General features: G+C 42.2%; 2 protein-coding genes across 3 annotated transcripts; one reads left to right on the top strand and one right to left on the bottom strand.

The window, feature by feature from the left end:
- The first annotated feature begins 413 nt into the window (after positions 1–413).
- ephx2 (epoxide hydrolase 2, cytoplasmic) lies at positions 414–6,534 on the top strand. Of its 2 annotated transcripts, none has more exons than XM_030749235.1 (18): positions 414–608; positions 1,310–1,388; positions 1,485–1,647; positions 2,284–2,474; positions 2,593–2,715; positions 2,835–2,906; positions 2,992–3,087; positions 3,661–3,739; positions 4,194–4,228; positions 4,325–4,351; positions 4,430–4,515; positions 4,604–4,715; positions 4,832–4,906; positions 5,030–5,072; positions 5,184–5,286; positions 5,603–5,672; positions 6,151–6,231; positions 6,320–6,534. In XM_030749235.1, exons 1-18 carry the CDS (start codon positions 505–507, stop codon positions 6,464–6,466), a joined length of 1,686 nt encoding a protein of 561 aa, XP_030605095.1. In that variant the 5' UTR covers positions 414–504; the 3' UTR covers positions 6,467–6,534. The 2 variants fall into 2 exon arrangements, with proteins under 2 accessions (XP_030605095.1, XP_030605103.1); XM_030749243.1 differs by having other exon boundaries at positions 5,033–5,072.
- On the bottom strand, positions 6,521–10,487 carry plaat1l (phospholipase A and acyltransferase 1-like). Its single transcript, XM_030749254.1, has 5 exons — positions 10,439–10,487; positions 8,572–8,701; positions 8,103–8,191; positions 7,863–8,027; positions 6,521–7,740 (listed from the first exon to the last, which is right to left on the bottom strand). Exons 1-5 carry the CDS (start codon positions 10,445–10,447, stop codon positions 7,675–7,677), a joined length of 459 nt encoding a protein of 152 aa, XP_030605114.1. The 5' UTR covers positions 10,448–10,487; the 3' UTR covers positions 6,521–7,674.
- Between the last annotated feature and the right edge of the window lie 2,190 nt (positions 10,488–12,677).

The raw sequence follows: 12,677 nt of genomic DNA on the forward strand, positions 1-12,677 counted from the left end.
GTGCCTGTACTGATATGTGCTAATTAATAATGAAGTCAACGTACCTGTGCGTTCATCACAGGTGCGGAACGGAATCAAATTTAAATTTTAAATAAAATTTAAAACGTTGATTCATGCGGGAAAAAATATTTGAATGAAGAGTCCTTCAGAGAGGAATCGGAACAAAATGATCTGAGATGACAAGTGTGCAAACTTTGGAAACAGGAAAGGAAAAAAACTGATTTACTTTATTGGGCGTCAGGAGATTGAAATGATCTCATTAAGGGGAACATGCCTTTTTTTATTCAGTGGTGCTGAACAGCAGGCGACCAACAAACAAGCGAATACAAATGAGCCGACAGTTGCGCTTCCACAGAGCGGCTCCTCACCGCGGTACCACACAGCAGCTGTTTCGGTCACGTGACCACCCCCCCGCCCCGCACGCAGCGTTACAGGTTTCGCTCTCTGTGTCTGACACACTCCGACACTTCGCTGTCTGACTCATTAATAGGGACTCGGAGAGAGATGGCTGGTAAGAAAGCCATCCTGTTCAACTTCTGGGGGGTCGCCGTCTCTGCCCGACATGACGTCGTTTTTAAGAAGCTGGAGGAGTTGCACAAGCTGCCGGGGTAAGAAGTGACAGTTACGCAACATTTCTACAGACCGGTGTGGGAACTACTTTGTTTTTGTTTCATTCTTTTTGTATAAACGCATAAAACCTATGAAATAAGCAGCAGCTGCACGAAGGTAATGAGACCAAAGCGTTACCACGTAGCAGAGGCTTGATAACTCTTTATATAAAAAAGGAACAACTTTGTATTGTGTGTGTGTGTGCATGCGCGTGCGTTTACCACGGGTGCATGTGAAGCAGAATAATTATTATAACACACAGGAAATGTTGAACTATAACTGCTGTACCTGAGCAGGTTGTGAGTCAGCTGTGCTGCTACATGCCCAAAAGCATGTGGATGATTTTGATGTTTAAAAAGTGTCAGCAGAGATTTTCAGGTCCACCTGTCAGTGTTTGTTTAACAGACTGGACTCCTGAACCTTTCTGCCTTTTTCTCCCCAGCTGTAGAGTCTGGTTTGTGAAGCTGATTGTGTAACCTGTGCTCTCACTTACAAACACTTGATGCAGGGCGCTGGCCTGGACACAAGTCTTTGCTCTGCACGGGCCCTTCTAGTCAATTCTGTTTGATCTGAGATATGATCTCATCAGTTGGGTAAACAGTCAGTATTTGCCTGTGAGCTGAGGGTTATGGGCTCGCCCATCTCAGTATTTCTAACCATGCTGATTATTCTGAGGCTCGTTTTGTGCTCTGCTTCTCAGAGGTTTTCTGTCCAGTGTGGTGTCCAAAAAGGACGGCGCCCTGAGGCAGGCGGAGAGAGGTGCCATGACACTTACACAAGTGGGTGAAGACATTCACAGTTTCACTTCATGTCTGCGGTTGCTTTTTTTTCTTCTTTTTTTACTGAAGTAGAGCTGTGTGTGTGTCTGTGTGCAGATGATCCCAGTGTTGGAAGCCGAGTGCTTGAAGGAGGCCCAAGACAGGAGGGTGACTCTGCCATCTGATTGGTCAGTCAAAGGCCTGCTGGATATGCTCACAGAGGCGATGATGGACGTGCAAGCTACCGCACTGAAGGCATCTGCTGGCCTGAGATCCAGCGGTACGCAAAATACTCCTCAGTTTTGGAACAGCAAACTCAAACTCTTCTGCAGCTTATTTATCTCATGCTCCAGGTGCAGCCCTTCAGCTCATTTGTTGCAACCAGAGGAGTTGAAGGAAAGCAGGTTTAAAGCATTTCCATTTTGGCTTCAGAAGCTACAGTGTGTCCAAGTTTTCAGTACAATCTTTGCACTTAGATAAATGAATCCATGAGTAGAAAAAGTGAAAACAAATGTCAGATTAGTTTGAAAACGTTTACCTCATTCTTTGAAGAAAAACAGAATGCATCCCCTTTATTTGGCTCAGGAGGTCGAGTGGGTCGGCTACGAATCAAAAAGTTGATGGTTCGATCCCTGGATGCTCCATTTTGCATGCCAAAGTATCCTTGGGCAAGATACTGAACCCCGAACTGCTCCCGATGCGTTCATTGGAGTGTGACTGTGTGTGAATGGGTGACTGAGACATGCTTTGAGTGTAGAGTAGAAAAGTGCTACACTGGAACCAGTCCATTTACCATTTCTGCATGAAGCAACAATTATTACAACCTTGGTTTGAATATTTAAAATGCATTCTGGGAAATAAATAGTTCACCAACAGGAATGATGTCTAACCCTTTTCTTTAACCTTTGACCTAAAGGGTTACTGACAGCCGTGCTGGCCAATCACTGGGTAGATGACTCAGCGGCTGGAGACGGCCCGGCCCGCCTTCTCTCTCTGCTGGGCGGCCATTTTGACCTGGTCCTGCAGTCCTGCCACTTGGGTCACAGGGTCCCTGAACCCGCCGTGTTCAGCTCCGCCCTGGAGTGTCTGAGAGTGACACCAAAACAGGTAGAGGACTTCATGACGTAGATAAAAATATATGCATCATCACTGAGTTTCAGTTCTTTCATAGCAGGGGTGAAAATAGTCTTTGTACTTTGCTGTTCACTGAGTCGTCTCTATTCAGGCGTTGTGGCTGGATGCAGATGAGGAGGGTGTGAAGGCAGCAGAAGCAGCAGGGATGAAGGCCGTCTTAGTGGAAAATCTGGACGTAGCTCTGGAGAAACTGTCTGAATTTACTGGCTTTCAGGTTTGTGCTGCTCTGCTGAGGATCTTTTCTGTTGCGGTGGGTTTACAGCCCCTCAGATGTCAACATAACCACAATAGAAACATCACACTGCTATCATTCATACACGTTTGATTTTTCAGGCTGTTGGAGCAGAGAGTCCCCCACCTTCCTGCAGTCCTGACAAAGTGTCTCACGGATACGTCACCATAAAAGTAGTGATATCTATCAGTATCATTAATTGGTTAAATTATGAAACCACACCGTACATCTGAAAAGCTGCTGGCTCTCTTTTTTCAGCCCGGTGTGAGGACTCATTTTGTGGAAATGGGCTCTGGTCCACCGGTACTGCTGTGTCACGGCTTCCCAGAGAGCTGGTACTCCTGGAGGTACCAGGTAAGTCAAAAATCACTAACTGCATTGTTCTCTAATAGTTCCATACATTTCCTACTGTTTATTTCCTACAAAAGAGAATCATACTATATTATTTGCTTATTATATTATTATGAGCAAAGGAATGGAGTACTTTTTAAATTACACCCTTTTAAAATACTTGATCTTCACACAATAAAGCCCAAAAGAATCTCCTTCCAAACTGTGTTCAGAGGATGTATCTGACTGTATCTGTGTGTTTAAAAAAGATGGCTTCAGAGCAGGTTTAAAACACACATCATATATTTATCAAGGGGGGTAAATGTGTAAGGATGAATTAAGGCTGTGCAGCTCACTATGTGAATTTGAAAAATGAAGGTGTAAACAAAGTTTATCATTTTTAGCTCGGCTGAAAATACTGAAGTCGAGGTATTGTCGCAGCCGTGTCTGTTCCACAAAAACTTTAGCGTTGGTCATGACTCAAGAACGATGTGACCTCAGATTTACTCCATAGATGCATACTGTCCATGTTAGACCCATCAAACTTCACACACTTGTTCACTGACTTTACTACAACACGCCCCTCCTCTCTGCTAGATCCCGGCCTTGGCTGCAGCGGGGTTCAGGGTTTTAGCTCTGGACATGAAAGGATATGGAGAGTCCACGGCACCCCCTGGTAGGCTGAAAAACTGAAAGACTTCCTCTGTGTGCAACGATAGACTTTACTTTAAAGATGGGTGTAGCTTCCTGGTATGCAATCTTTGTAAAGACCAGCAGGGGGCAACTCCTCTGAAGTTTAATCATATATCTGTTGGCCTGATCTGTGACCTCATAAAACCCTTTCCTGATAAGTTTATGCTCTCAGTCGATAGGTTTAAGCATTATTTAGTAGAAAAAATGCTCATTTTAAAAATTATGGCCCTGTTTGGGTCAAAGCAGGATAAAGCTTCGTGTGTCACTTCCCCTCATCGTCACATCCATTATCAAAACACAACTTCACAACCATAAACTAACCAATGTGTGACGTCACAGAGGCTACATCTATCTTTTAGCTACAGTCTTTGTGTGAAAGCAGCTCAGTGTTTGTGTTACCTCTCTAACTCTGATTCATGCCATGTTTACTCTCACAGACATAGAGGAATATTCTCATGAGCAGCTCTGTAAGGTAAACATTACAGAATATTAAATACAAATCTACACATAGATGAGGCATTAGTTATAAATAGTTTTATAAATCATATTTTATCCTTTTCTTTTTTAGGAATTAATCATATTTTTGGATAAAATGGTGAGTATTAATAGTCATTACACAACACGATAATTGGTGAAGTTTACTTACACTCAGCATTATTTGTCCCTTTTCCAGGCGATACCACAGGTCACCCTGGTGGGTCACGACTGGGGTGGTTCCCTGGTGTGGGCCATGGCCAAGTACTTTCCCGAGAGAATCAGGTGAACACACACACATACACTCACATATTTGGTGCTGCCCCCCAGAGGCTTTACAGTGAAGTTAAAGTGTTTTTCCATGCATCTGAAGGGCCGTGGCGTCACTGAACACCCCGCTCTTCAAGCTGAATCCTTCGGTTCCTCCTGCAGAGGCACTGAAGGCTCTTCCAATATTTGACTACCAGATCTACTTCCAAACACCAGTAAGTCCCCACATCGTGTACTCACATATATACAAATATTCATATATATTTTTATGCCTTCTGTTTGTTTCTGTCACAGATGAACTGCAGCTTTGTAAGTGAGGTTTGTGTTTCAGGGTGTCGCTGAGGCCGAGCTGGAGAAGGATTTGGAGAGGACATTCAAGATTTTCTTTTTCAGCAGCAGTGAAAGAGTGAGCGGATCCACATGCCCACACCCACACCCGCACCCGCACCGGTGTGACAGCGTGCAGTTTCAGGTCTGTACAAGCGGGAAACTCACCCACACATAATGACTGTTTTTGCCTTTTCCTCAGAAGGATCGTCCTGCTCTCAGCACTGCAGGAGTGTGTGCTCGAGGTGACATTTCCTACTGATTCGCAGTATTTTAAACGTTGATGTGAATGCTGAATATTTTAAATCAGGCCACTTCATTTACAGAGCTCATGTTGTGTGTGCACTTTGTCACAGGCGGCCTGTTTGTGGGCCTGCCAGAGCAGATTCCCAGGAGCTCCATGCTGACGGAGGCCGACCTGCAGTACTACGTCAGCCAGTACAAAGAGAGAGGCTTCAGGTTGCAGATTTTCCTCAGAGCTCAATGCTGATTGTGTTTCTGTTGTCCCAGAAACTCATCTAAACATTTTTTTTCAACGTTTAAAATAAGTGACAAACTGCTGATATCCAGAGATTGTTTTAACCCTGCAGTTCCTGCTCATAGGTTTGTGGCACTAAAGGGAGTGTTTGCAGGTTTTAGACTGCTGATCGGAAGAAATTTTGTTTTTCTCATGGAAAAAAATGATTACTTAATAACCAGATTTTCCTGAACAACCAAGTTACATTGTTTTTTCTTTCCTGTCCAGTCATTGCGTAATCCTACTTTTATTTCACAGGGGGCCCTTGAATTGGTATCGAAACAGTGACGCAAACTGGAAGTGGATGTGTTCCCGACCCTCTGGGAAGGTTTGTTTACAGTGCAGAGTCACATGAACATCTTATAGGCTGTATAATAAAGATGGGCCTGAGAAATGAAGCCCATGCAGAATTACTTTAAACCTGCATTCTTTCTAATGACCAGCAGGGGGCGTCTCTGGCGTCATAATGGAGGATTACTCAGACTTAGTCAGTGATGTATGAAAGCCTTTTGATTGACAGTCAGAGCCACGTATGTGACATTTGAGATCAAAAAGCCTTCAAGCTTTAAAATTGCTACAGTAATGTGCAAAAGTCTTGAGCCACCCTTCATTTCCTTATGTTTTGCTTCCAAGCAGCCAAACGTAATATTGTAAAGTGGTGTTGAACAATAGTTCTCCAGGCTTTCTGAAAGTCTTTGGCTGCTTTTTCACTCGTTTCCAGTCCAGTCCTTGTACCTGATAATTCTCAGAGGATTTTATTTATTTTTTTGTTAAGCCACATAAATTTTATGTTTGTGTGTTTTTAGCTGCTGATGCCGACGCTGATGGTGACAGCGGGTAAAGACCCTGTACTGCTGCCGGCCTTCTCAAAGGGAATGGAGGACGTGGTAAGAATCGGCCGCATCGAGGCAGTCGGCTGAGTGATTATTGGTTATTAGAAGTGAATCTGATGTTTGTTTTTTTTATTAACTGAAGATGCTAAACCTGACCAGAGGACACATCGAAGAGTGCGGACACTGGACGCAGATGGACAAGCCGGCAGAGACAAACAATATCCTGATATCGTGGCTTAAAGAGGCGCACAGGAAGACTGAGTGTTCTACTGTGGCACCTAAACTGTGAGGAAGGAAGGAAGGGAGGAAGGAAGGGAGGAAGGAAGTGTTCTAACAAGATTAATCATTGTGGCAAGTAAAAGTTTATTTAGAACAACTTGGTCGCTCACAGGCAGTTTTAAGGGTGAGTAAAACTGAAAGAGCCTCCGATGTGAAAGGATCTGAGAAAGTGATCAGAAAGAAACTGATGTGATCATAAATAAGCACCCGTGGGCCACCAGCAGGGAGGAAAACATGTTCAAAAACAGAGGAAAAACTACTCTAAAAAGTGACAAAGATGCTCAGTTCCAGAGGATTAAAACCACTGATGGGAAATATCAGAGGTCCAGAGCAAGGTTATGATATTTTAACAAAAGAGTGCATAGAATAAAAACATTTAATTTAAACTGGGCCAAAACAAAGTTAAAATCATCTTAAAATCCTGTCTGATGTCTTTTTTTAAATTCTGTAATTGTTTTCCCAGAATACCCAACTTCATTTTCAAAATCATTCCTTTTTTGTAGTTTTTCCTGTAAATGAAATTAATAAAATAAAATAATCTGTGCACGTTCAAAAAACATTTCCTACATATTAATAAAAAAAAATAGTAACAACAGTAATATGAAATTAATTACAGGCAATCCAAAAGGAAGGAAGGGAAGTGGGTTTATGAAGGTAGTGAAGAGAGGGTGGATAAAAGGAAAGGAGGGATATAAGGAAAAGGGAAAGGAAGAAAACAAGGAAGCAAGTAGAGAAGGGGGGATAGTAAAAGGGAAGGGAGGAGGAAGGATTAAGGGATGGAGAGGGAAGGGATAAATTAATTAAACTGATGGCAGGAAGGAAGGAAGGAGGATGGAAAGAATAAGGAAAGGGAGGAAGGGGTGAAATACAGAGATGGAGAAAGATTTAAAGGAAAAGGTGAGGGAAGCAAGGAAAGGAAATAAGAAGGGTAGGAGAGGGAATGTAAAAGTGATGGAGGGAAGGAACAAATGAGGTCTAAAGGAAAACAATAACCAGGAGAGGAAGGGAAGAAGGATGAAAGAAGTGAAGATATAAGGAAAGAAAGGAGGACTGAAAGAAGAAATCAATAAAATGGAGATAATTAGGGAAGAATTCATTAAAAATTTCGTCCTCCTCCTTTTTATGGTTGTGGAAATCTCGAGTGAGCCTGAAACTCCAGCCCAAACAGCTGATTTGGAGAAGACCGACGCCCTCTGGTGGTGGAGATGAGCAGTGAACTCACAGCATTTTCTTCTTGAACAGTTTCTTCCAGGCCGGCATGATGTGCTCATAGACCTCATCAATCTGCACCGCACACACACACACACACACACACACACACACACACACACACACACACACACACACACACTTTAAACACGCGTCACTGTAAGTAAACAGCAGGTGGCGCTCTTCCCTCGGCTCACCTGTTCAGACTTCTTTACTCCGTATCTGAAAAGTGTCGCCTGGTGCTCGCTGTTGTGAAACAGGATGTCAAAGGTCACCTCGCGGCCCATCATGTCCTCGATGGCGGGCTTCACTACGTTGTGGAAGTCCCGCGGAGGGTGCGATTCATCCAGCATGTTGTTGACCTGATTTAAAACAGACTTCAAGTGACTGCTTTTAACAAGCTCATTGCATTTTTTTTTAAAAAACACGTGGGCTACCTTGTATTTCTTCCCCAGAAACTCCAGGGGGTCCAGTTTGACCTCTGACCTCAGAGCTCGGCCATACAGCATCAGCTTGGTGTCTGAATCTGCCAAAGTAAAATGCATCATCGTGTGCAGCAAAGAGATCAACTCATTTTCCATAAATTGGAGGAAACATGGTATAAAAAAAAAAAAAAGAATGAGGCACAAATAAAGTCAAGAAATAAAGTTTATCTGTCACATTAAGACCTGTTCAACATGATTTTAGGGACTTAAGAATTAAGATTCTTTTTTCTCTTTTCTTTGCAGTGTTTATTTTGCAAAATCTAAAAAGTTGCTGATCAGAAAGGTGAAGAATTTTAAGCGAACATCTAGTTTGTAGAAATGTGGAGACCTGAGCCGATCCTTCCATCTTCCAGTGTTTTGAAAATATTTGAAGTGTCTTAATAAAAATCTAGGCTTTAAAAAAGGGAGGGAAAACACCAACCTCGACACGTCAGGTGAGCAACATAGGGAACTCCATCCCTCTCTCCGTAGTACACTCCGAAATGAGAGAAATATTTGTTCCTGGGATACTCCACAATATCCCCCGGGAACAGCTGGGGGTGGGAATTTTTCTTTATAAGAAAGAAAGAAAGATTAAAACCTTAAAGTTATTACAAACCAGCACTCTGTGGTTCAGCTTAAACTCAGCTTTGGGGTCCACAGTACATCTCAAATATAAACACAGTGGCAAAGGCATGAGCTTCATCTCTGAATCCAAATTGTTTTTTCAGCTTTGCCGGTATTCAGTCAGTTGTGCCAGAAAGGGGATTTTTTTTTTAACCACAAGAAAACCTGAAGTGAGTCCCGGCAGGGAAACCACAGCTACATTCCTTTTACCTCAGTTTCTGTTCATCTTAAATATCAAGAACTTAGTTATGAAACATTAAGAGCAAATCTTGTGGTCTTAATAATAAACCAAAACATCAGGTGTGCTGAGTCCAACCATACACTGGATATAACAGGTGAATATAACCACTTGCCCTTTAGTTTGTGAACTAATCAGGAGAGTCTTTACTGCAGTCAGTAACAGGCTTCAGCTTTTAGAACTGAAGAGGACTCTCAGGTGAGAGGGGAACATCATCGTGACTCGGGCACTTTGGACTAGCATCACATGGATCACTGACGGGATTTACAGAGCTGTGCTCAATCTAGCTTGTAGGTACATAATAACCCTAAACCCTTCTGAAACCCTACACTGTACCCACATCGAAGCGTACCCTGTAATAACCAAACCTAGCAGATGTGCAGGTCATTATTTTGTCTTTTTTTTGGTTATTGAAATTATGGCTGTGAATCCAAGTCAGACATTCACCAAAGTGATCCCAGTTCATCCTACAGGGACCGTCAGTATAAAAGAAGAAGCTGCTCCATTAATTACATGGGGTCACCACAGCAGGTAGTTCCAGATGCCCTTCCTGACACGACCCCAAATGTCACCTCGTGGAGTCAAAGTGGGGAGCTTTCACTTTTCAGACGAATGTGTAAACCACTACACTCTGGAGCCTCTGCAGGGACCGTGAATATCATAATAATTTGATCTAAAGTTCCTGTTAGGCCATCCAAAAGGTGCTGAGATACTTCACTGAAACACATAACTGGAATCGAGTCGTCCTCTGGAAACCATGAATGTAGAAGATCTGTGCCGATTTATCACGAAGATGTCGAGCTATCTGGACTTTAATTCATCACATGGCTGCTTAAAAACGTCACAGTTAAACTAGAAGTTCAACCTGAGCTCAAAATTTCATCCACCAAAGTGGCAGAGAGTCAGAGTGACGTAGACATTTCAGACTTTCACTTTACAGGAAAAAAAACCCACAAAACGGTCAGCAAGGTGCAACAGAGAGATAAGAAGATGAAACAGTTTCGAGAGGAAAAAAAAAGCACTTCTGAGAAATAACTGCATCACTTTTCTTCCACTTTAATATCAGCTGATCTGGTAATGAAAATCTTTCCCCAGTTGAGTTTCAAACCAAAAATCAACAACAAAAAAACCGGAATGATTCAGGAAGTTACTTTAAATGCTTCTGTGGTGGCTTCAGCAGCTCGGTTCTCAATAAATGTTGGAAATAAATTCATTTTTTTTCCTCCAAAGTGATTCACGGCCCATTTTCTGCTCTTTTAGGTGAGCTAAAGAGCATACGCTAAGCTACAAAGAGTAAATAAGTTAAAATAATTAACCATTTGGGTCCTCTGTAAAAGCTCATTTCAAAAGTGGCACCAAAACACTGAAACGCCTGAAGGTTGAAATCCTGATGCCAGAAATGGCGATTAAAAGTGAGATTCTAGAGAAACATGGTCAGACTCACCAGGCCCATGGATCACGGTACTCGCTGCAGCGCTCTTTGGTCCTTTCTGAAAAGAAATCCACAGCACACACAGGAACCTCACATTATTTACATATGGGGTGTATTCATGTGATATGATGCAGGGTCTGTTGCTGTCACAGTACACTGACCTCGTTCCATCGGCCCTCATCGCACCTACAACATCAGCTCATTTGGTTTGTTTTCTCTTCTTATATGTTTGCTCTGTTTTATCATTTCTTGGCATCCCTTCAGGGCCAATTTTGTGTCTCGAGGGACACTTGTGCAGCTTTTAGACGAGGGGCTTCGTAGTTGAGGACCACGAATCCCTCAGTGTTCCTGTCCCACCACCTCTGGGTGCGTGAAACAGGTGTTTCCTAAACAGAGGCTAAAAGAGGAAGTAGCTTCAGTCATCCTTTTTGTTTGTTTCTTTTTAGCAGATATAAGTAAGCAAAGTGAGCAGGAGAGAAAGACCCAGAAGCACAGCTCACAACCCCCACGAGACACTCAAAGGGACTCATTTCAGCTCTTTTATCCTGAGTAATAGATCACATACATTTGTGTCTTACTGCAGTGCCAAACACCAGCTGTTTGACATTCATGTCCCGAAAAGTGCAGTCAAGCACTCAAAGCATCAAGTAATATGGCAGATATTAAGTAGAGACCATCGTAGCATGAAGCCTTTTACTTCTCAGACCACACCCAGACACACCCGCTTACACATCAGATAGACCTCAAATAAGGAGTTACTAATAAATGACATTAAAAAAAAAAAAAAATACAAATTAAATCATAATACAGCTGTTCTTTTGTGACCAAAACTCTCTTTCATTTCTGAGAAGCACACTGACATTGGTGATTTTCACAAGTAAAACAAATATTAAAGGTTTTTTTTGGATGTGAAATTATTTTAATATTTAGATTTAACAAATTCTGAAGCCAAGACTGAAAAAAAACCCACCTCAGATTCCTCGCGTGCAGCACCACAATAAAATAAAATAAAATCAAACTAAAACCTCACACTATCCATGCAGAAACAATAACACAAAAGAGCTGTTTTTAAATATTCTACAATAACCTTTAAAATGTTGAAATCTCCTTTTTCAGGAAGAAAGACTTTCTAAGTTTAGTTTTTTTAAATTAAAGTGATCAAAGTCATGAATTGATGACAGTTAAACTAAAACCTGGTCAGAAGAAAAGATCAGAAAGAGGATGAAAGAATGTAATTTATAAGAATAAAGTCACAACTTCAGGATAAAGTCTGACTTTTTGGAGAAAATTGGACACCAGCCATTTTGTTAGGTACGGCTGTTCAACCGCTCATGAATGCTAATCACATGGCAGCAACTCAGCGCATTTAGACCTGCAGACATGGTCAAGATGACCTGCTGAATTTCACACCGAGGATCAGAAAGAGGAAGGTGATTTAAGTGGCTTTGAAGGTGGCATGGTTCTTGGTCTGAGTATTTCAGAAGCTGCTGATCTGCTGGGATTTTCCCACGCAGCCATCTGTAGGGTTTCTGAAGAAGAGAAAATATCCAGAGAGCAGCAGTTCTCTGGGAGAAAATGACTTGTTGATGTCAGGGGAGAAAGGACAGACTGCTTTGAGCTGATAGGAAGGCAACAGTAACTCCACTCATTACTACTAAGGTATACAGAACAGCATCTCTGAACACACAGCAGAGCAGATTTGCAGCACAAGACCACACCGGGTGCCACTGATGTCAACTAAGAACAGGAAACTGAGACTCACCAAAGCTGGACAATCTGGAGAAACATTATCTGGTCTGTTGAGTCTCACTTTCTGCCACAACGTTCAGATGATACAGTCAGAAGCTGGTGTAAACCTGAAAGCATGGATCCATCCTTGACATCCCACATTTGGGTTGGAAGCAGCTGGAAAAAGTCTTGCTCCTAGTTCATAATTTCTATAATGACTTTATTCTTTAAGTAAATCAACTTTTTGTCCTTTCACAATACCTTTGAATTCTTCCAGGTGTTTTTAAAAGGTCCACAAATCACTGTTAAAGCACTGGTGAACATTTAGAAAATACAGAAATAAAAATAGTCAGAGATGCACTGTAAATTTTACTTTTTATTAACGCTTTCTGATACAGCACGAGGTAGCCACTCGGAGTACATTTTCAAACCCTTCACCCAAAAATAGAACCCCTGTTTCTGTAGCATTACAAAGCTTCACGAGCCTGACGATCACCTGTCCTTTACGTTAAATGTGTTGACG

This window comes from Archocentrus centrarchus, chromosome 2 (genome assembly GCF_007364275.1).
Source record: "Archocentrus centrarchus isolate MPI-CPG fArcCen1 chromosome 2, fArcCen1, whole genome shotgun sequence".
Taxonomy (NCBI): Eukaryota; Metazoa; Chordata; class Actinopteri; order Cichliformes; family Cichlidae; genus Archocentrus; species Archocentrus centrarchus.